The 23,706-nt window shown below is 34.3% G+C and overlaps 1 protein-coding gene across 1 annotated transcript in view; it reads left to right on the top strand.

Moving 5' to 3' along the window:
• EPHA7 (EPH receptor A7) overlaps window positions 1-23,706 on the top strand; it is a 170,963-nt gene that overhangs the window by 56,638 nt on the left and 90,619 nt on the right. The window contains 2 exon segments of the mRNA XM_080664002.1: window positions 5,161-5,316; window positions 6,139-6,474. Of these exon segments, the coding sequence (XP_080520128.1) occupies window positions 5,161-5,316; window positions 6,139-6,474 (492 nt within the window).

Raw genomic sequence — 23,706 nt, forward strand, 5'->3', positions numbered from 1 at the left:
TATGATGAAACATTACATAAAGGGGTAGTGAACACAATATAATATATAGATGATGTATTATAGTACTGTACACCTGAAACCAGTATAATTTTATTAACCAGTGTCACCCCAATAAATTCACTAAAACTGAAAAAATATAAACACACATACAAAAAATACAATGTTCAGTTAAAAAGCAAAAACATCAAAACGCAGGAAATTAAAATGGTATGTTTTTTATTGTAACTAACTTTACCATAGGCGCATGCTATATTAATTAAAGTTTGCTTTCAGTTTAAATGCTATTGAACAAATTGAGAAATAAAGTGAAGAAAGAAAAGTTTTAAAACTGTGATTGCATGATTCCTACTAAGTTTTTTCTTTATATTTTATAGTTATGTATGAAGTGAATTTGTCTTTGTTTGAGGTCTCAGAAGTCATTTACCCCTAAAATGTTTTTATTAATACTTTTTAGAAAACCAGCTGCATTCATAGAAGATAAATTATCTTGATTTCCAGGTAGCCATTTTGGGAGCCATTTCGAGAACTCATCTGATTCGTCCTATGTGATTAACTGTCAGATATGTCACTCCACCCCAGTTTCTGTCACTGAGTATTTTACTGAAATTATTTCATGTAGCGATTTTATCTAAAATTTTAATTTTAAGAGCATCTGTTACTTTCTTCGCAAACTTTTTAACCACCCAATTGCTCACTGTTATCATAAGAGACAGCTTATGTTGTTGCATGTTCTTGACTTAATACCATAGCTCCAAAAATTTTGAACAGTAACTCCCCTGATTTTGGGGGGATACATTCCAAGATGTCCAGTGGAGGCCTGAAACCATGAATAGTACCTCACACTATATAAACTATGTTTTTTTCCTTTACATACCTACTTATAATAAAACTTAATTTATAAATTAGGCACAGTAGATTGACAATAATCTATATAATAAAAGCCCAGTGACCGTTATGGCAGAACGACCACAACAACCGGTTACTATGATGCACACTGACCACCAGGGGGCAGACACTCAACGCAGGAGCTGCCCTTTGGTGGTCAGTGCACTCCCATAGCGGGCGTGCCACTCAGCCAGAAGCCAGGCTCACTGCTGGTGAGCGCAACGACGGTGGTAGGAACCTCACCCACCTCTGTGGCAGTGCTAAGGAGCGGCAAGCCAAGTAGTAAGGAGCGAGCAGGTTAGGAGCGAGGAGTCCCAGATTGTGAGAGGGACGTCCGACTGCCGGTTTTGGCCCGATCATGCCTAAACTGGCAGTTGGACATCCCCTGAGGGATCTTGTATTGCAAGAGGGCACAGGCTGGGCTGAGGGATCCCCTCCTCCCGCAAAAATTTCGTGCATAAGGTCTCTAGTAACCTATAATAAAACTAGAGACCCTATGCACGAAATTTGTGCAAGAGTAGGCCTTCCTTCCCCCAGCTGCTGGCACCGGCTTTCCTCTGGCACCTGGGACCCGGGCTTTCCTCTGGCCACTGGCAGGCACTCAAGACCCGGGTTTCCCTTTCAGCCCCGGCTTTGTCTGGAAGGATGGAGGGACGTCCAGAAGGACGTCTGGTCTAATTAGCATATTATGCTTTTATTATTATAGATAACAATTATAACAATGTACTATAATAAAAGTTATATGAATGTGGATTCTCTCTCTTAATATCCTGTTGTGCTATACTCCTCCTCCTTGTGATGTTGTGAGATGATACAATGATGAAATGAAGTCAGGTGAATGAAGTAGGCGATGTGACATTGGTTAGGCGACTATTGACCTTTGACAATACATCAGAAGGAGAATCATCTGCTTTGGGTGATTCTGGATCACGGAGCCATGCCAATTGACCATGGGTGACTGAAACTACAGAAAGCAAAACCATGGATAAGGGAGGACTCCTGTACTTGTTTTTAATAAGTCTAAATTAATAGTTTCCATAGAAGTTAAGTAAAAACTGTCCTGTTACAACTCATTATTTTCAATATTAACTGAACTGAAACAAAATAGTACTTCAAAGAAAAAATGTTAAGACTTTTATGACCACATTTTCCAATATTGTTTCTATCATTATCCATTTAATAATAGCCATGCATGTTCTCCATAATTTTGCAGGAATTGTCAGTGACAAAAGTCATAATGAAATTGAGAGTACCAATTTAATATCTCTTCTGTAGGTATGTTAGGATATTATTTCATAGTTTTGTAAGTTAAAAATAGCTTTAAATTATTAAGGGGTATAAATTAAAGAAATAGGGACACATAGAAAATAAATTTTTAGGGTTGCTAAAGCCCTTGAGAGCCATTAAATAAGTGCCAAACTCTGGTTCATTCAGCAGTCGACCCTGGTGGAACAGCATGATTTCATATCAGTGGTCCTGCGTTCTAAATCCAGTTTTAACCTAGACAAATGGAATTATTTGAAGAACTCAGGTTACTTTTGCTTCAAATCTGTTTTCCCATCTGTTAAAGTGGTGACAGAATTTAATGTAAATTTGAATGTTGAATGATAAGGATTTTACAGTTTTCTACCCTATATATTCTATAAATCATGTATGTTGAAAGAAAAAAATGTACCTCCTTGTTAATGAGGAAAACAGGAATAAGCCTTTCTTTAGAGGTTTTTATTTGCATTGGAGCATGGGAATTCAAGGGATTCCACTTGGTAGTTTGCTGCCTAGTAACTCTGGAAGACTTACCTTGTAGATGTTAAATCATGTTGCCACTGTGTTCTAATCTCCCTGCTTCCTAACCTCCGCTCCCTGTAAAACCTACTTAACTATGCACATGATATCATCAAAGACTCAACATACACATTCTCTCCCTCCCTCCCTCCCTCCCTCCCTCTCTTTATTACTGTCTCTTTTTCTTTTTTAATTCTCTGGGTCTTAATGTTATCAAGCTGCAGGTTGTGAATAAAGCATTGCCTTCTCTATTTTATGGATGGTATATCTGGATGTTGAATTACAAATAATACTTAGAGCAAGAAAACAGTGAATCCTTAAAGAAAGGCTGAGAAATTCATGCTCAGTTCTTTAACCTAGCACCTCACCACTCTTTTATGTGTCAAGATCTTATCTTTATAAACATTTTTAAGTGTTATATTTTTATATTAGTTTGTAATCAATTTTATTGTTCTCTCTGTGCCTCCGATTTGTAGTAATTGCTACTGAGAACATATGAAGGTACATTAAGCTTCTTTGCTTAATATGTTATGTGTGTTTTCCTCTTCTATGAATTGAGGAACCAACCAAAGGCAGACTGGCTTTTGAGCTCAGTAGTGTATGGTATATTTACAAAGAGTTGACTGTAGTTCTATTTCTGTATCTAACACTTACCTTTCACAATATAACATCTTTTAGTTTCTAAGTTTTCTAAAATACCCATCTTGTTCATGTAAAAGAGGCTTATTTTCTTGAAACTCAGAAGGTGATTTTGAACTTTCAAATGTATCAAAATCATGAGTTAAAAAATCAGCATGTGAACAAAAATAGAGAATGATTCACCTTTTTTTTTTCTTTTCTTAGAGAATATACCTTCTTGATAAAACAAGATTGTTTTTCCCACCAAATAGTGAAAATGTGATTCAGTTACTGAATAATGCCCAAGTTAAGAACATTAAATAAACTTAAATATAAATGTAGGTTAAATATTAACTAATCTTTATAGATATGATTTATTAATTTCTATTAAATTTGAAGGTCACTAAAGCTTAAACAGATATTCATTTAAAAATATGAAGGATACATTGAATTTATTTAATATAAATATGTTCAATGTATAATACCATCTGTTAATAAAAATGAGATAATATAATTTTAGTTTGCTAAATTTTAATTGAAAATAAATATAGAAAATATCCAGTGATAGTAAAGGGTTCAAGGGTACTTGATTTAATAATAAATAGGATGTAAGTGAGTAAAAACAACTTCAGTAGGAGGTAATAGCAGTGTTTTCTGTACTTATCTACTCATTGCTGAGAGCATTTGCTGTGTTAGTGTAACTATACTCTAAGCTTCTCTCAGCAGGGGAGAAATAGTCCTCAGTCTGTTTACAGTTGATGGATTTCTCCTTAATTCTGGTGGAATAGGTGTCTCCTATTTACAAGATTTCATTATTTTTAGTAACAAGGGAGTTCACTTAGTGGAAAGCAACTTGTTAAATTGTTATAAGTTCAACTGGTTGAAATTATATTTTGAAGTTTCCTGAAAATTGGAAGGGAATAAATTTCTATCATTTTCAGATGAAAAATTTTACACTGTTGTTTCTATAGATGATTAAACTTATCTTTTATGTTTTTCATTATAAATCAAATTAACACAAAAAGTTAATTTATAGCTATATATTTTTAAAATATATATTTTAATGCTTTCAGAGAGGAAGGTAGAGGGAGAGAGAAATAGAAACATCAATGATGAGAGCGAATCATTGATTGGCTGCCTCCTGCACACCCCCTATTGGGGATTGAGCCTGCAAACCAGGCATGTGCTCTTGACGGGAATCAAACTGGGCACCCCTCAGTCTGTGGGCCGACACTCTATCCACTGAGCCAAACTGGCTAGGGCTACCGCTATATTTGATGAAGAAAACATAACTTTTTGAGTGTGTTAATGCAGTTTAACAAACAAGTTAATTCTATTGAAATTGACATTACCCTTATTGAAATATTTTAAGATTTTGTCTAAATAAATTAGGCTTATGTTTAGTTTGGGGCTCTTGACTTTGAACTGATGCCACCTATAGGTACAAGTTTGCCGTATTATTTGATTTTTATTATTTTGTCTTAAAATGTGGTATCATAAAATATGGTTACTGATATATACTAACATGAAATCTACTGTGTATCTATAAAAGCCAAATGACCGCAACAACTGGAACGACCAGTCGGTATGACAAGCACTGTGATCAGCCAACCGGCCTGAAGGGGCCAGGGCCAGCTGGCCAACCTCCCACGGCCCCTTCTTTGGCTGGCCTGGCCCCCAATCAGCCCCAACTGGGGCAGGCCAGCCATACTGCACCCATGCACAAATTTGTGCACTGGGCCTCTAGTGTTATCATAAACAGATTGTTTTTCACAAATTGTATTTCGTACTTTATTCTTTGCAAAATATTACTGAAATTGAAAAAAGGTCTACTTGCTCTCATGTTTCTATTTTCTCTTTCTTTTGTATACCCAGCCTGTGGCCGCGGGTTCTACAAATCTTCCTCTCAAGATCTTCAGTGCTCTCGTTGCCCAACTCACAGTTTTTCTGATAAAGAAGGTTCTTCAAGATGCGAATGTGAGGATGGGTATTATAGGGCTCCATCTGACCCACCATATGTTGCATGCACAAGTAAGTTCGTAGTAGTAAAGTTACAAAAGGACTTTCAGATTCCTTCCTGTCATTGAGATAGGCATAGAATTTGTGAATACATTCACAAATCTTAATTATTATTAAGTATTTAAAATTTGTTCATAAACCTCTAAGGCTAAACAATAACGTAAAATACATCTTACTTCAACTTCAATGTAATTTTTATGTTTTCAAAATCAAGATACATTTTAATAATACTTTTCACATCTATTTAATAGGAATCATAAAATGTAAAAAGTTATTTATTTGAGTCTTACATGTAAGTAATGGTTTGCAAATTAAAATTCCATCACTAAATTGAACAAATCTCACATCTTGGTGCTTCAATTAATGAGTGCTTGAGAGACCCAAATCCAAACCAAATTCCAGACAGTCCTATAAATCATTCTTGAGCGCATTAAAAATGAATAGATGTATTCTCTGTTATATGCTTAAAAAGGAAACTATTTTTAAACAACTTCACAACTGTTTTTTTTTAGGTGCATTAACTGTTCTTCTTTAATTGCTTGGAAGTAAAGTAGCTAAAGACCGTGGCAAAAGTACAAAGACAGTTGTTATCCTGTTTTCATTTTGACATATTAAATGGAAAATAAATAAAGCCTCTTGCCAAGTGAATTCAAGGAGGCTTTTATATGGCTTCTCTAGGAAAGGTAATGAAATGTTTATGTGAAAGAAAGCATTGCGACTAGTTTTCTGTATGGTAATTCAGCCGCTAGCTTAATGCACCACATGGACCTTTGGTGCATTTTGTTTGCTTTTTTTTTCTGTTTTTGTTTATTTATTTATTTTTGGTTTCTGAAGGGCCTCCATCTGCACCACAGAACCTCATTTTCAACATCAATCAGACCACAGTAAGTTTGGAATGGAGTCCTCCTGCAGACAATGGGGGAAGAAACGATGTGACCTACAGAATATTGTGTAAGCGGTGCAGTTGGGAGCAGGGCGAGTGTGTTCCTTGTGGGAGTAACATTGGATACATGCCCCAGCAGACTGGATTAGAGGATAACTATGTCACCGTCATGGACCTGCTAGCCCACGCTAATTATACTTTTGAAGTTGAAGCTGTAAATGGAGTTTCTGACTTAAGCCGATCCCAGAGGCTCTTTGCAGCTGTCAGTATCACCACTGGTCAAGCAGGTATGTTTTCTCGTTTGCCTTTACTAAGTGAATAATGTGCCTACAGAAGTGAGGTGTCTCACTTGAATATTTCCTTAACTTGGCTACACAGAACTCAATTATTCCAGCTTGTTGATTATTCACACCTTTAGCTTGTCTTTGTTATTTCTCCTGTTGCCTGTTAAACCATTACTAGACTCATTAACATCTCCTCCAGAGATCTGGCAGGAGAAATAAAAGGGATAAATTGTAAACCAGTTAAGACTGCACTTAGACTAGAAAGTCTGTTGAAAGATCTAGAGGAGGAGAGTGGATATATTGGATAAAATGAAATGCAGAATATTACTTGCATTTTTACCTTTTTGTGTGATATGTGCTCATGATCAAAATCTACTTGAGAATTAAGAATAATGAAAGAGTTGGCTGCACTGTCTCACATAGTGTTAATCAATTTTTTACTAGAGAGAATGTGTTATTTACACTGTGTGGCAAGTCTGAATTAAATTTTGCATAAGGAAATTTTAAGTTCATCAGATTTGTGATGATATAATGTTTATAATGTTGAATTACATACTTGGGAGGTCTCATGACAATTTCAGAAGAAATGAATTAGGATATATTATAACCATGATTATGAACTTGTAATTTAGCCTAAAAGCAGTTTTCACTTATTTTCTTACTCGCATTTGAGATGCCCTATTCAGTCATTCTCCGCGTTGCTAAGTATGTTTTGGAAAGTACAAATTAGGAAGGAAGTTTCATGAATTGGAGGTTTTCTAAACCTTCAGAAAAATATTATTACTGAAGAAAGTTTCAGAAATTGAGGGCTTTCTCAATCTTTTGAAAATTCTTGCTGCTGCAGGGAGTTGCTATGTAGTAGGTGTAGCCAAGTGTTATGTCATCGTCATTAATAAAACTGGACCTACACTAGAGCCCAGAGTTGTGTGAGCATCATAATCAAGGTCTTCTTGATCTTTGGCTGACTGTCAAAAACCATTATTAGCCCAAGTTCCTGGACATAAACTAATCTATTCTTCATTTCTATGCCAATTTTAGCAAAGTTACCTATTTAAATGATATCTGCAGAATGAAAACTATGCTTATAGTCTTCTGCTTACCATTCTGAACAAATCAGTAGGTTCTTATTCTAAAGGTTTCTCTTTGATATTTAAAAGGCTATTGCAAATCAGATCTCCCCTGTAAAATTAGAAGTCTGGATGTAAAATAACATAGAGACTTTTAAATCTTCAAACATTAGACCAAAGCAATAACTGATTTCATTGATATTTGCATTGATGTAATGTATTTACCCTACACTATTTACTAGTCTTAAAATGTTGCTGCTGTTACATATTTTTGTTTGTGTTGCTTTATATTGAAATTTGTCATCATAACTCTACAGTGAGTGTGTTTGAGACACTAGGTTGTCCTAGCCAGTTTGGATCGGTGGATAGAGTGTTGGCTCACAGATAGAATGGTCTCGGGTTTGATTCCAGTCAAGGCCACATACCTCAGTTGCAGGCCTGATCCCTGGTCTTGGCCCTGGTTAGTGTGAGTGCTAGAGGTAACCAAACAATGTGTCTCTCTCACATTGATGTTTCTCTCTGTCTCTACCCTTCTCTCTAAAAATCAAGGGAAAAATATCCTGGGGTGAGGCTTAACAACAACAAAAATCTTTACGTTTATGATTGTGACACTGGCACTATCTTTGGAATCATTAATAGGTCTCTGAGGTCTACTGAGCTAGAATAACTGCTGCATTCCTGCTGATATCAACTATGTAAAGGAACATTTAAAATTATTTTTTTAATACAACATACAGATGCTGAACTTATACCCCAATTAGTGTTTGCCAATTAGGTTGCATTTGGAATCTGTTTTTTTGCTCTTTAAATGTCGGTGTTTAATTTTTCAAATTTATACTACACCAGCTAAGTGGGTCATAGATTTTCCATAAATTTTCAAATCAAATATCTCACAGTAGTAAAGTGTCTTTAGGCATTGATTCTCTTCTGGTTAAAAGCAAACTAGTTTTGTTTTTTTGTTTTTTGGGGAGGAGGCAATTTAAATGTGCAAAAATTAGATTGTGATGGTTGCACAATTCTGTAAACGTCCTAAACATATTGAATTGTGTACTTAAAATGAGTGAATTTTATGGTATATAAATTATATCCCATTAAAGCTCTTAAATGTTTATGAAGAATAAATATAATAAAGTTAAAAAGCAAACTAGGTTTGCACTTTTATATTGAAATATTAATGCACAATTGTCTAGTCTCTACTATATCTCAAATACTAAAAACCCGTGAATTTTTACTGTTACACAGTTAGCTTTTTCTACTTTAAAAAAGGTGTTTAAGTATGGCAGAAAGCTGTGGCAATTTTAAAAGTTTTAAATTAGTTTTTAACAGAGCAAATGTAGAATATGTGAATGACTATTGTCCTATTCCATTTGTATACCCACTTTCCCTCACCTGCATCACCAAATTTGTGCTATTTTTAAAGGGGGAATGATTTGAAACTTGGTTCATGTTCATGAGTATCATGGAAACCTTCAGTGATCTTTGAAGTTCTCCATTAACCACACAGCCTCACTTCCCACATAGTATATGCTACAGTCACTTCAGTAATGAATTTAAACCTCTATCTCTGGTTTAAATCCACTGATGCCTTGTATAAAAAATAATAATCTGGCCTGGCCAGCATGGCTCACTAGTTGAACGTCTACCTATGAACCAGGAGATCACAGTTTGATTCCCGGTCAGGGCACATGCCAGGGTTGCAGGCTGGATCTCCGGTGCGGGGCATACAGGGGGCAACTAATCAATGATTCTCTGTCATAATTGTTGTTTATATCTCTCTCCCTTTCCCTTCCTCTCTGAAATCAATACAAAATATATTTTTAAAAAAAGGAATCTGCGTGTGAGTGGGCAAGAATACAGAGTAAGAATGGCATATAATCAGCCAGGGTTTGAAAAGCAGTGTGTGCTCTTTGTAATTCCCTTTCTATTATATTGGAGTCTGGAGCTCAAGACCCTCCGCACAAACGTTTGTGGAAATGGAAATACATTGAAGACCTCTGTCTTTTGTTCAGGGTCGTGGTCGAGTTATTGGTGTTCAAGGAATGGTGCTCTAGGCCTGGTTCTGCCTGAGCACACAGGAGGTATGTGCTCATGGATGAACCACTAAAGTTCTTAATACATAAAATGGGGATAAAATAATAGCTAGCTTCCTGTATTATCTTGTTAAATGAGATTATGTTAGAGAAAACTTAAAAAATCTTATTACAAAAATGATATTTTAGTGAATAGCAAGATTAATGTTATTAGTCTCTTTTTATGTAAAGCTTTGTGAACATGTCAAGGTAAAACATTCTAAAGTCTTTATGGCAATGAGAAGGGAAATAATGGAGGCTCAGAATTGTCAATGATGTGTCACAAATTGGAGGATGGAGAAATTAATTTTATTTGGCCTGTATAAAATATGACTCTTAGCTAGTCACAAGTTATCTTAAGACTAGTCTAAAGCTACCAATAATTTACAGGTCTAAATTATTATTTAGATCAATTATTATTTAGACCAATAATTAGCTTTAAGATGAGAACTATAGTGAGAACATAATCTGTGATATTCATATTTAGATAATTTTTGTATTTACTTAGGAACATATGACTTACATAAACTGGCTGAAATATATTCTTTTTATTATTGCTTTTTTAGGAATGATATTGATCTATTAAGAGTGAAGTCACATGGATCAAACTCATAGACATTGGAGAGATTTTTAAAATATATAAGTGGAGGGGAAAACATATACATTTGATTTATGGCATGATGATGCTCAATCTTCTTTACATTGGAAGGCTGTCTTGAACAAATATGGTCTTAATAATTACATAAGTGTTTTTAAGAGCTGACTATTTAAATGCTACTTTTAAAGTATTCATCCAGCTGTACTGACCAGTGTGTGTCAAGAACTGTGGAGAATGCTAGGACAGAAGGTAAAGAATGGTCCCATCCTTATGAGGTGCCCATAATGTAGTAGGATATGTATTCACAACTCAAGACAGTGAACTTGAATGTCAAGTGATGCATGCTGTAAAAATGTTAGGAACAACACACAGAAACCCTGAAAAAGGACTGCCTATTTGGAGGGGGGTGGGGGAAAGTGGGTGTGGGAGGGGAAGGAATGTCCTCACAGAAAATATGCCAGTCATCCTACAACTTCAGAATGGATATGAATTTGCCAGAATGAGGAGAAATAAGTTATATTCTAGGCCCTCAAGAGGACCTCCCCCTTTAAAACCTTATAATTCCCACTAGAGGCCCGATGCACGAAATTTGTGCACGGGGGCGAGGGGTGTCCCTCAGGCCAGCCTGCACCCTCTCTAATCTGAAACCCCTTGAGGGATGTCCGACTTCCCATTTAGGCCCAATCCTAGACAATTTAATTTTGTTAGCAAACTTACAAAAAATTATAAAATGTGGTATTTCCCCCAAAGAGATTTAATAAGGGATGTAGTAATTATTCTTGTATTCCTCCTACGTAATAGAGAAACTTGGGACAGAAGGCCTCTAAGATCCTATCCTATGTCCATAATTAAACAAAGTCATCATACAACAGAAAATATACATTGTGCAGCTATTGATTGCCAGTTATTGATAGTTGAAGAGTGTGTGTACAGATAATGTAATTTTTAGTGTGATTGATAGCATTGAGAAGCAAATGAGGATGAATACTGTCATCTCTTGAAAGAGGATCTAATTTCCCATGTTGGGCTCCCCAGGAGAATAGTGTGCAGGAGTTGTATTTTAGGGTGTGCACATCTGATCAGCACCATCGGAAGAGAGGGGGAGGGAGTATTACTGAGCAGAGAAGATGAGCTATGATCCAGGCTCATTGTAATCCTCAGCCTACACCACAGGGAGTTCTTCACCTTTCCTGGACCTTCAGGTTGTCCAGGGTTGAGAACGTGGCAGACTTTTATACCTCTGTGATATCTAGATATGGCGGAAGGCTACCCTAGTAAGGCACAAATTGTCATTTTCCAGACAAAGAAATTCTAAAGAGGGTGCAGGGATCTGGGCTCTGCTTTCTGGCAGCTGTCTCAGAAGCTGGGCAAATAAGTCTTTCAGACCTTCACCGGGGGGATGTGGGCAGCCCCTCACAGCCTCCCTTACAGGTAGTTTAGTCATGCACAAGAATGAGAGGGCAAAGTTCAGAGTGTGTTTAGAGAATAGTGGTGTAAACTAGTGAATAAAGATTTGTAGGAAAGGATAATAGGAAACTTTATTTTTAGGAAAATACACCTCTCTGTTAGACAAGGGGAGAACAGGCAATGACATAACTGGCCCAGCTAAAGTTTTAAACTTGCTATATCTTCCACATAATATTTGATGTAATACGTAGAGTAGTTTCTTGTATGTAGATTGATAGGTAAGTATTTATCTATACCTACGTATTTATGCAGAAGACATTTTCTGAAAATGTGAGAAAATATCAGCAAATCTGCCATTGTGGTGTAGGGAAACATTTTAATTTCTCTGCCAAGATATCTTACAAAGTTTCTCTCTCTCTCAAAAAATGTATTTTCCTTATCACCAATTGTGTGTATATGGATGAATGTCCTCACAGAAAATATGCCAGTCATCCTACAACTTATACACACATTATATCATTAAAATTTCCAGGTAAATTTGTAAATTTGGTAAGATAAGTATTAATAACATTTGCAGGTAAAATGTTGAAGTTTACAGTGTATGACTTAGAAAGGTCACGTGGTAAATATATACATGGTAAAGATTATACATGTGACCTTGATTATTACAATCAAGTACACTTTACCTCAGAATTATTGTTATATAATCTTATCACGGTCTGCTAACCTAAAGAATTTATCTCTATAACCCTTTATATGGGAATTTGCAGATTGATTCAATAGCCTGGTGATAAATTACTGTTCAATGAAAAGGAGACCTAATAAGAAGTGTTATTTCCTGAGGATATTAATAACAAAAGTAATCTATGGGAGAGAGCATTGGTAACTATAGTATTTGCCTTTTGGCTACGATTTTATTGTCCTTCATGAAACTATAAAAATAACCCTGCATGTCTTAATTTCCCTCATGTTTTCAAGTACCCAGATCTTATTTCACTGTCAAAATTAAGACTTGCTTCAGTATTCCCTTTACTTAGATTTCTGTAATGTTTATGGAAAGTGTCGAATGAAATATAAGTGTAGGGTTATATGATATAACACAAATAGTCAAAATCACTTGGAAAAAAAAAGACAGTTTCAGAAGTCATTTCCTGTATTTGTCAGAGTATCTTTACACATATTTATTAATGTGACTCAACCATGAGTATTTTTCTCATAAATTAACTCAGATCATTTTTTTTTCAATGGCTTAAAATAGTAGTTCGAGTTAGAAGTAAAATAAATTAATTCCGTTTAAGTTTATATATTTTTATATTTCCCAGCAATATATAAGCTTGATTTCTACTTTAAGGGAACTTAATGTTAAGCAGAAAGTATTTTCTTGTTTGAGAGCATTTACTGATTATATTGAACAATGTTAATGCAACAGCCTCTGTAAGGTGAAACAAGATATAAGGGCAAGGAAAGCCACCACCATCAACAAAAATGTTACAGAAATAGTTTTAATGTTGCTAAAACATGCACATACACGTGTACCGTCTGCCACAGAAAGATCAGCTGAATGAGACTCCTTGAACGGTAAACCATTCAAAATACGCATGTCTGTTTGTTTCTGCTTATTTTATAAACCTGCTTTATCTGAAAGGCAGAGCAAATTCAGTCATGCTAATTCATGCCCTAGGACATGCTACTTTAGAAAGTTACATGCTTTGCTTAACAAATAGTTTTATATTCTTTTAGTAAAGTTTAATTCTTTAACATTTAAGTATTTTTGTGACACCGTTAATTTAAGATTATACATGTAGGTACATTTACAGTTTTTCTTCAGTGGGCATCACTAATTAAAACATATAAAGGTAGGTTTTGGGATACTCTTTTAATAAGCTTTTTATTATGGGAAATGCAACTATGTTGGCATGAATACTAACAACAACAATTTACTGAGTGCTTACTAGTATTATGGGCCGGTAACTTTACATGTAAAGACCCATATGCCTACACAGTATTTTTACATCCCAAACTTACTATGTAAATTTAGGAGAAAATTAAGTCTTTGTGTGATACTCTCTGATAGTAAGTATTTCATGAATTTTGTTTTAATCCTCACCCAAGGACATATTTTTGTTGATATTTAGAGAAAAAGGAAGAAGGAGAGGGAAGAAGGGAAGGAGAAGGAGAGGAATTGAGAGACAGAGAACTCTGATGTGAGAGATAAACATTGATCGTTTTTGCCTCCTGTACATGCCTCAACTGGGTATGTGCCCTGACAGGGAATCGAATCTGCAACATTTTTTTATTTATCAGATGACGTTCTAACCAACTGAGCTATCTGGCCAGAGTTCCTGCATTTTCTTATAACATTCTTCACATTTTATCTGGGAAATGCTTGTCTTTTCAGTTAGACTTCACTTTGTAAGAAAACAGTGGTATCTTAGTCAGTCTTATTCAATAGCCCCTGTAACATATTGGGCTCAGGGCACATGCGTAATAAATCTGTTGACAAATTCATAAATTCTTTTTTTTTCTTATTGATTTTCAGAGAGGAAGGGAGAGGAAAAGAGAGATAGAAACATCAATGATGAGAGAGAATCATTGATCGGCCACCTCCCAGACCCCCCCTACTGGGGATCTTCCCTGCAACCCAGGCATGTGCCCTTGACCTGAATCGAACCCAGGACCCTTCAGCCTGCAAGCCGATGCTCTACCCACTGAGCAAACTGGCGAGAGCAGTTCATAAACTCTTTATATAGGATTGTGATATGAAAAGAGACATTATAAGATTATCAAGATTAATATTTAAATGGTTACTTTAATTCATATTTATAATTTTATTTAAATTAGGCAATGGATACATAGGATAATGATTTCACCTATAAAAATTTTGTTATTTGGTCTTGAAACTATAGATATTTTTTAAAATCTTATAATGAGTTTTTCAATCTCTACTTGGAATTTAAGTAGAGATTTAGGACAAATAAGTAATCTATTATAAAGTATTAAGATACAAATAACCTTTAATTTTGAAAACTTACAATTGTTCATATTTTTAGAATCTGAAAATAGAATTAATGTCTATCTTTTTATATGACATTAAATGTAGTACAAGCATGAATGGAAACTAAGATTTGAGGTCTTTTTCATTAGGGCTTAGTACTACTAGTTTAAGCACATGACACCTGCTCTTCATATATTATGTTAATATTTTTTGTTTAGTAGTTTTTCACTGCTTCAGACTATAGCATGTAGCTGTTCTATGATTTTTCTTAATTAAAATATATAGAAATAAATGCCCCTAAACAACCTATGTTCTCAGCCCCACACCTTCATCTGCATTTTACCTCCATATTCTTCAAACCCAGAATCTGTCAGATGCACCCTTTTCTGTTTTTATGACTACTAGAGGCCTGGTGCACGAATTCGTGCACTGGTGGGGTCCAGCCCGCCTGCCCAATAGGGGCCATCAGGGGCATGCTGGCCGGAGCGAGAGGCCGTGGCGTTCTGGTCGTTCTGCCATTTGGTCAATTTGCATATTACACTTTTATTATATAGGATATGTAATGAACTACTTTTGCTTATGATGGGGTTAGGGTGAGAAGTTTATCTGCATGCTGTTGAATGAAGGACTGTAGATATTTGAAAGAAACCTAGTATAAGGTATTTTATGCAGCCTGTCATTACAATTTAATACATCTTAACCTTTTCTTAAATTTTTTTATCTCAGCATTGCTATTTTGTGAATAATGATATTTAAGATCTGGAAAGAAAGAGCTAATTTGTTCATGAGCATAGTTTTAATACTGCTTTAAACTGAATTGTGTCCCTCATCACAAATTCTTTGCTAAAGCCCTAACCCCCAATGTAACTGTTTTTGAACATAGAGACTATAAGGAGATAATTAAGGTAAAATGAGTTTTTTGGGTTGAGGACCCTTTCGTAGAGGGTTAGTGTCCATATAAGAAGAGACCTTAGAGAGCTCACACTCTCTCCCTGTGTCCTTACCCCACGGAAAGGCCATGTGGTCACACAGTCAGAACCTGGCCATCTACAAGCTAGAAAGCCTTCATCAGAATCTGAGCCCTGCTGGACCTTGAGCTGGGAATTCCAGCCTCCAGACCGTAAGAAAATAAATTTCTGTTTCTTAAGACACCCAAAGTGTGGTATTTTATTATAGCATCCTAAACAGAATAACACAACCACCCATTCCTGAGATAGTTTAATTTATTTCTGTACTATTATTTTGAAGGAAAGTATTTATTTTCAGTATTCATGGGGATAAATAAGGTGTGTACACTTTCATGGATGGACCAAGGAGAGGGAATTTTAGAAATTATATGCATTCCTATAATTTTTCCACTGCAGAAAAGTGCTCAACTTATTTAAGACAATGCCTTAGCAAGTAGCAGAAAGACCAATAGTAATACATTTATTTCATATCCAAGACATCTTTTTAACAGAGCCAATTCATTATCTAATAAATTATATGATGTGCTATATTGATAGTAGTAGAACATTTGATACAAAATAAGTTATGAGTTTTGTCACTGAGTTTTTAAGCTTCAGTAAGTTTGTCATATTCTTGGCAATGTTAAACTAGAAATGTCTATGTGATTAAGAAGTGAATGCTGTTTCAGGATTTTCTAGTGAAGATGTTTTTACAACTCTATATTTTGGAGATTTAAATTTGTAACTTGTTAAATTTAAGCTTCCCCTAAATAGGCTCTTCAAAAAATATATGAATGTCCATTAGGATTATTATCCTGGAATAGTCTATAATGATGGGATTATGCAAAGTAATTCTTATTATGTGTGTTGTCCTTAATAGGAGATATTTCATTTTGCTGTCACTTTATCAAGTAGAGATTGCAGCAAATTAAAAATGCATATAGATAATATGTATAAAATATAGAATATTATTTATAAAGAAATAGCCACTTTACTTTAAAGTCATGAAGTTTGTTCAATTAAGATAAGCAAAGCTCTAACTGAAATGTGACTAACCAGACCACCTACCCCTTACTTTTAGGGGAAATATATACAAAACATGTTAATAGCATGGACTTAAGTAAAATATGCATTTTTTTTTCAGTGTACAACCATGGGTCAATATATATTGAATTCAGTCTCTTTTTCTAGAGGTTTTAAAAACTTAAATAACCAGACAGCAAAATATATGTAATATGATATAGCATTACTACACTAAGAATACAAACTAACTCATTTGTGAAATATTTTTAATACAGATTGAATCAAGAGGTGATTTTTTTCCTTAGTTGAGGAAAAGGTTACTTAATTTACTTGGTGTTGTTTCACAGTACAAAAAGGTTTTATCTGTGAGTTGTTTGCTTAGTTCCCATAGAACAAAGTATTGTAACCATTTCCCCAAAAGTGTTATTAAAGGAATAGCATTGATTTTTTTTAAACAGACACCGTTTCAGAAAAAAATTCATTTAATAGTCAGAAATCAATAAGTTGCATTTCAGAGAATGAAAAGCCAGTGGATGGTAATTTCATACATTATTTGTATATAAAGGAGTGCATATATGTGAATTTATGATAATGATAATGATGATAGAGGTGATGATAATAAAAACTTGGGCCCATAAATTTGAAGAACATATTTAGCTTCCCCAGTCCTATTTCCTACACACTGCTATACCTTACCATATATACCATTTCAAGCCCTGGATAAACTGAGGGACATAACTTTGAGAAGGTAGGAGAAGGTCTTTAAATTGACAAGCATTTATTTGTTGTTCTATTTTCATACCAGAGTTAAGAGAGAGTAAATGTTGATTATTTTTTTCCTTGCTTCATTGGTGAATGAATTGAAGCAAATTTAATTCAGACAAGCATTCTGGTAGAATAATGCAGAGCCATCCACAAAAACATTTGTACTAATCAAATAATGCAGTAAATTAGAGCTACAAGGAAAAGACATTGATCCAAGAGGATCCTGAACAGTCTTAACCAACTGATCTAAGTACGGTAATAGTGGGAAGGAGGGTCCACTATCGAGATCTTGCTTTTCAAATCTGTCTATTACTACTGCAAAGGCCTGATGGCTACTTGTTTCCATTTCAACTGCTTTATGACTTGGACTCCCTTTGTGCTATTGTAAGCAAGAAGAAGAGGATCAGTTAAGAGGTAAAAACCCAGGAAAATGATCCCTATTTCCTGCACTTCATTGATAAAGAAGTCAGTCACAAAGGGAGGGGTAATTGGTGCAACCCAACAAAGTTAATCAGGGACAAGGCTGGATGGATGATGTATGTTCTGTGATACAGTGCATGGTGGGACGTACACACAGGCCTGTAGCTGCTTGCCTTGTTTAAGACACGAGGCTAGAGAAGATCTGAGAAAAAGCATAGCTTTAGTGCCCCACAGTTCTTAACTCTCTGTAGCATGTGGACACCAGATAATTAGTGTTCAGATGTTTAATGATATTTGATCATGAATTTCGGCATGTGGAAAAAATACAAATCATTGACTGGGCATAGCATTCATAATGGCAATCATATATGATAATACATTGCAAAGATACTTGGTTAAACCTTTTCATTATTGAAGTTTATTCAAATTGTGATAATACTCTTAAACCGAACACCCTTACTGTCTGTTACATCAGGCTATATCATGTGATCTAATATATTTCTGTGCATAGGTATGTATATATACATTTATTACTATATGTGCTTTTTAACTTTATATGTTTTATGAGTGTACATATGGTCCCAAGATAATGGACGTTAGGATGGTGGTGCAATCTAAATGTTATACATCTGAGAATCATAAACCTCTGGATGGTGAGTTAGCGAATGGCCTGTCTTGGGAAGAGAAGATGAAGATATAATTAAAGAGCTTGAGAGAGAAGTTTTGAGAACACTGAGAGTGAGAAGTTGACAGAATATGAAAAGCATGTGGTAAAGACCAAAGAGGAGTGCCAAGGCTTGCTGGATAAGAGGTCTGTGATAGTAGTGGAAGGAAGGGAAATTTTCGGAGTCAGTTGACCTTAGAATCAAATGTTATAGGAGGTCAGTAGAATGAAGACAAAAGAAAGCCCATTGAATTTGATAATTTTGGGCTCTGAGAAACAATTTTGATAGACAACTTGCAGTAGAAAATGTTATAATCGTATTTTCCAGGATTGGAAACAAAGCCTAGCACTGTGGCATAGGTGGTGTAAGCGCTCAGTGTTAGCTGAACTGAATTATAATAGATGACTCTTTATGCTGATTTCATACAACATTTATCAAACTGGCGAAGACTGTAAGACAGAGTATGAGTCTGAATTTTGTTTGAAAAAAATTACTGCCTTTTTCATTTCTAATACATTATCATAACCTTGTTTTCTCCTTGTTTTGACATCTCATCCTATTTTCAAATATCCCTGACATCACTAAGAACCCAAATTTAGCTTCCCATAAATTTCATTATTGAGAATCTGATAATCTCAGAAATAGAGGTCATAAAAGGAAAGCTATTAATTGTATAAAGATAAATTATGCATCTATAACAATATCCCATATAATATATTTATCATTCTTAATATAAAATATTGCTATAAAATCAAATGGCCTGTTAAGATTAGGTCTGTTACTATATATAGTATATAGGTAGTGTGCATAGTTACATACATACACGTTTTTGTTGTGCTTTTAATTTTCATATTTCCTTCTAGTCCCAGTTTATTTTCTTTCTTTCAGACATTTTAAATTATGCCCCATATCATGTGTTCCCTTATAAAAAAGTAGGAGATCCACCTAAAAGTTTGGAAATGTTATTCTTGCTGTTTATAGTATGTTAATACTACTAAGCCTTTATCTTTCATTTTTTAGTCACCTTTCCTTTACCTTTAAAAATTACATAAACCAAGAACAGAAAGCTCTGATGCCATTTCATCAGACCTTGGACATTAATAGATTTGTGAGTCCCTTCTGGTGCACCTGCTGCATCAAATACTGGTGTTATGTTTGAAAAGATACTCACTGGCCTCCTTAGAATGCAGTCTAACTACTTTGATATTTCATTATTTTCCTTAGTCCAGGGATGAAATGGATGAATGGATCTTAATTATAGTGTCCTGGTGACTTTTTTTAAAGCCCATTTTTATGGATAAGCATCAGCTAAATCTGACAAATCATGAATAGTTTACTTTATAGTTTGGTTGAGATTAAGTTACTAACTGGAACCTGCAGGGAACATAAAGAGCAATGTGTGCTGATAAAATGCATTGGGTATTTACCATGCCTGTTTTCAATTTTAATCAGTAACCTTTAGGAATGGAGAACTATAAACAGAAGATTCTCTGACAGATGCATTTTTATGGTTTACTTATAGCACTTCAAACATAAATAGGCCCCATGTATCAGATTTACATACCTAAAATCTAAAAGTGTATTTGCCTAAGGATTTTCTTACTTCTGAGTTTTCACCATGTGGAAAGAGCTGCTCTGTAAAATTTATTTTTATTTACAACAATGTTACAAATATTTGTTAGAAATAGGTAAGAACATTTGTGATGGGCCTTTTACTTGCCGGTAGGTATTAGTGCAACATAGATTTTATTATTCTGATTATCTTTTAATTTGGAATATTTTTATTTTATACTGAGATGGATGATTTATTGAGGGGAATTTGACTTCTTTTTTTAAGTTTAAATAAAACATAAAGTGTAAATTTTTGAAAAAGTTACATAATTATTTTAGGGTTTTTAATAGTACATCCATATTTATGTTATTTAGATTCCTGTCTAACAAAAATATTTCAACTTTTATGCTAAGGTTATTATTTTTTCTTGAAAGTAATTGTCCTTTTTTGTGAATTCCATAAGCCCTCTACTAAATGGCATGGTTTTGCTGTTCAGCATTAATCTATTCTTGCAAACAAGAACAATGTTATGCATTGTCTTTAGAAAGGTCACTAAAAGCAAACTGTGTTCATTAGTTACAGCACGCAAATGAGTAACATGTAAAGCCATATTTCTCAATAACTATCATTTAATTGGGCATTTTGTTTCATCTATCTGCTCTTAGATGTGTAATAAACCCACCTAAGAGAACCCACCATGGAAATTAGATTTAGTATCCCTCTGGGTAACTGAAATTACCCTGCTGTTATAAAACGGTGTATTTTTTATTATTCTTAGACTGTAAATAAATGTATTGACAGTGAAGAATTAACAGCACATCCAGGAAGGCTTTATTTGATAATGATGATGTAAAATATTGTACGCCATTCGATGTATCTAATTTATAACTCTGTTTGATTCCCCCAGCATGTCTTTCATCTGCAAGAATTGCACCCTGGGGACTAGTCAACTGATTAATTCATCACTTGTTCTTTTATGGTTGCAATCCCCATTATAGTAAGAACATAGAGCAATATTTTCTTCTGAAAGCTGCCAGCCAACTGGTTCCAGTCTAGTTGACCTTTTGTTTGGAATTATGATCCTAATGGCTTTTCTATTGGCTTCTGTTTCTAAGAGGCTACATTACAATCTACCTTTTTGTCCTATGGGATCATGATGAGATTAGGACAGCAAGAGTAAATTCCGCACCTGCAATTATAGAGTTTTATAAAAGGAAAGACCTGCCTCAAGTTAACCTGTAGGCTTTTGTAAAATGCCTTTTGATTTATCTGTCACCTGATCCATCAGCAATGAATAATTTCCATGGAAGTTGCACTTTAATTACATTCCCATTTGACTTGCATTATCAAGCCCTATCTAGGTAATTAATCTCACCAAGTATCCAATTTCAGCCTTTATTGTTGGCAGGCAGGCCTCCTGAATTATGTGTGCTTGAATGGGTCTTGGGTCTTTAACCAGGCAGGCCCTGAAAGAGATCTGAGGTCTTCCAAATGCTGGAACCATGCCTTAGAAGTGTTGTGTGTGTTTTTTTCTTGGATATCGTGATTAAATTATATTTGATGTCACAAGTACACTTCCATATTCAGTGAAACCTATAGATTATTATAATCAGGAAAACCTTCACTTCTGGGCATAGCCAATCTGCATGTCATTTTGTATGTTGTGGATGTGTGCTAAATTGTTCACGGTAGCTAACATCTGTATCAATCTGCTGATATAAATTTGCCACAGTTACCACCTAAAAGTTTTGGGTTAAAAGTTGGTTAAGTCAAAATTAGAATGACTTACAATTAATGTGCTTTCTACAGTATACTCTGTTTTATATAATCTTCTTTATTTTGAATTAAAAGATATCTCACTTTTTATGTTTTCCCTATCTTTTTGTTTTGATGATATTAATTCTTTCCTTCCTTACACTGATTGATGTCAAAGTTCAATGATATTACCAACTTAGTTTACACACATATACATATAATAATTCTAAAATATATAATTTGCCTTTCTGTTATAGTCTTGTTTTATAATTTAATGAGCACATTAAATAAGTGATTTATAATTTTTTAATTTAGAAATTATGTTTATAGTTTATATAGTGTTTTACTCTAAAGACATTTGAAAAAAATGAGCTCCTTGAAAATCAAATTTAAATATAATATCAATTCATTGGCTGTCTGTTTGAAGGTGATGTCTGACAACATTTTAAGCCAAAGATTGCCTGGTTAGCAGAAGGAAGTCAGTCCAATCTGTAGTAGACCAAATAGGTTATAATGTTTACATAGTGAGATCTTGTGAAAAATTTGTACTGATGATACCTAGAAAAAGATAACTACTTTTTCAGCTTCTATTATCAGTACTATATTATTAACTCCAAAGTCTTTGTTTCTAGCCCTTACCTCTCTCATAAAGCCCAGCCCTGTACCTCTGCAAAGCCATAGGTCATGATGTTAGAAGTATTTCATTGTCAAACCAAAACTCTACACAGCTAAAATTTAAGTTTATTTCAAAAAAATATATCTTAATGTGTAACTACAATTTGACCCTTTGTTTTTTATGAAAATAATTGAATACCTTTAATGTGATCTATGATAAATATGGATTCATAAACCATTTAACATTACTTTCTAAAAATCACATAGTATTTCTTTATCTAAATGTTTCCCTTGTCCTTTAGAAATGAATCTCCTGGGTTTTTTTCACAGTGATTTAATTGCAAGAATAAACATATTTTACCATCCATGATATTTTTGGAATGGATATGCAATAATTTAGTTCAATATTATTTTGATTATATATGTTCATACTAATTGCTTATAAGCTACAAGACAGTTTAACTCAGGATTTAACTTGGTCTGGAAGATTCATTATGAATCGTTCATTATTGCGAATTTCTCAATAAAGTGTGTGCATGCACACATATGTATACACATACACACATGCACACCCAGATGTATATATTATGTATGGATATGTATGGATACGTATTATAAATTTTAAAGAAATTATTTCCTCTATGAATATACTATAAATGTATACTACCCCTAATAGTTGGGTATAGAGTATCTCTTAAGTAGTTAGGTAGATTTCCTCTTAAATATTAATATCCAACCAAACAATTTATGGCCTTTTAACATCTGTCCCTACCATTTAGTTTCTTCTTGGCACTTCTGGATCATGAGAGTTTATGTTTTCAGTAAATGGTATTTGTTCCCTGTTACACCATTTTGAGTTGTGAGTATAACAAATATAAATAATTTAATGTGTACAGATAAAGGAATTGAGGCTTAAATAAGAGAGACTATTGAATAAAATCTTTTAGTGAATCAATAGGGTCTAATTTAAAAATTTAGGAGTATTTGTTACCTAAAAACATTTCATCTGAGTAATTTTGCTTCTGTTCTCTATATTGTTAGATGTTGATTTTTCTCAATGTATTGACTTGCCAAAAATAGGTATTGCTTAGTCTGTTTATGTAGTCAATAAACATATTGAGCTGAGCAGATTACTTACCTACATCAAAATAAAACAGTTTCTCTATAAAAGTGCATATAGAGAAAAATAGACTTAAAAGACATATCAGACAAGTTGGACTTAGAACTCTGGATTTCAAATCAGAATGTTTCAGTCAGGTTACCAAGTTTCTTTTTGATCTTGGGCAAGTAGTGCAATCTCTATATTTTACTGTTAAAACAGTATTATATGAAGCAATACATGAACAGTGTATTATAA

The sequence above is a fragment of the Plecotus auritus genome (assembly GCF_963455305.1).
Source record: "Plecotus auritus genome assembly, chromosome: 4".
Lineage (NCBI taxonomy): Eukaryota > Metazoa > Chordata > Mammalia > Chiroptera > Vespertilionidae > Plecotus > Plecotus auritus.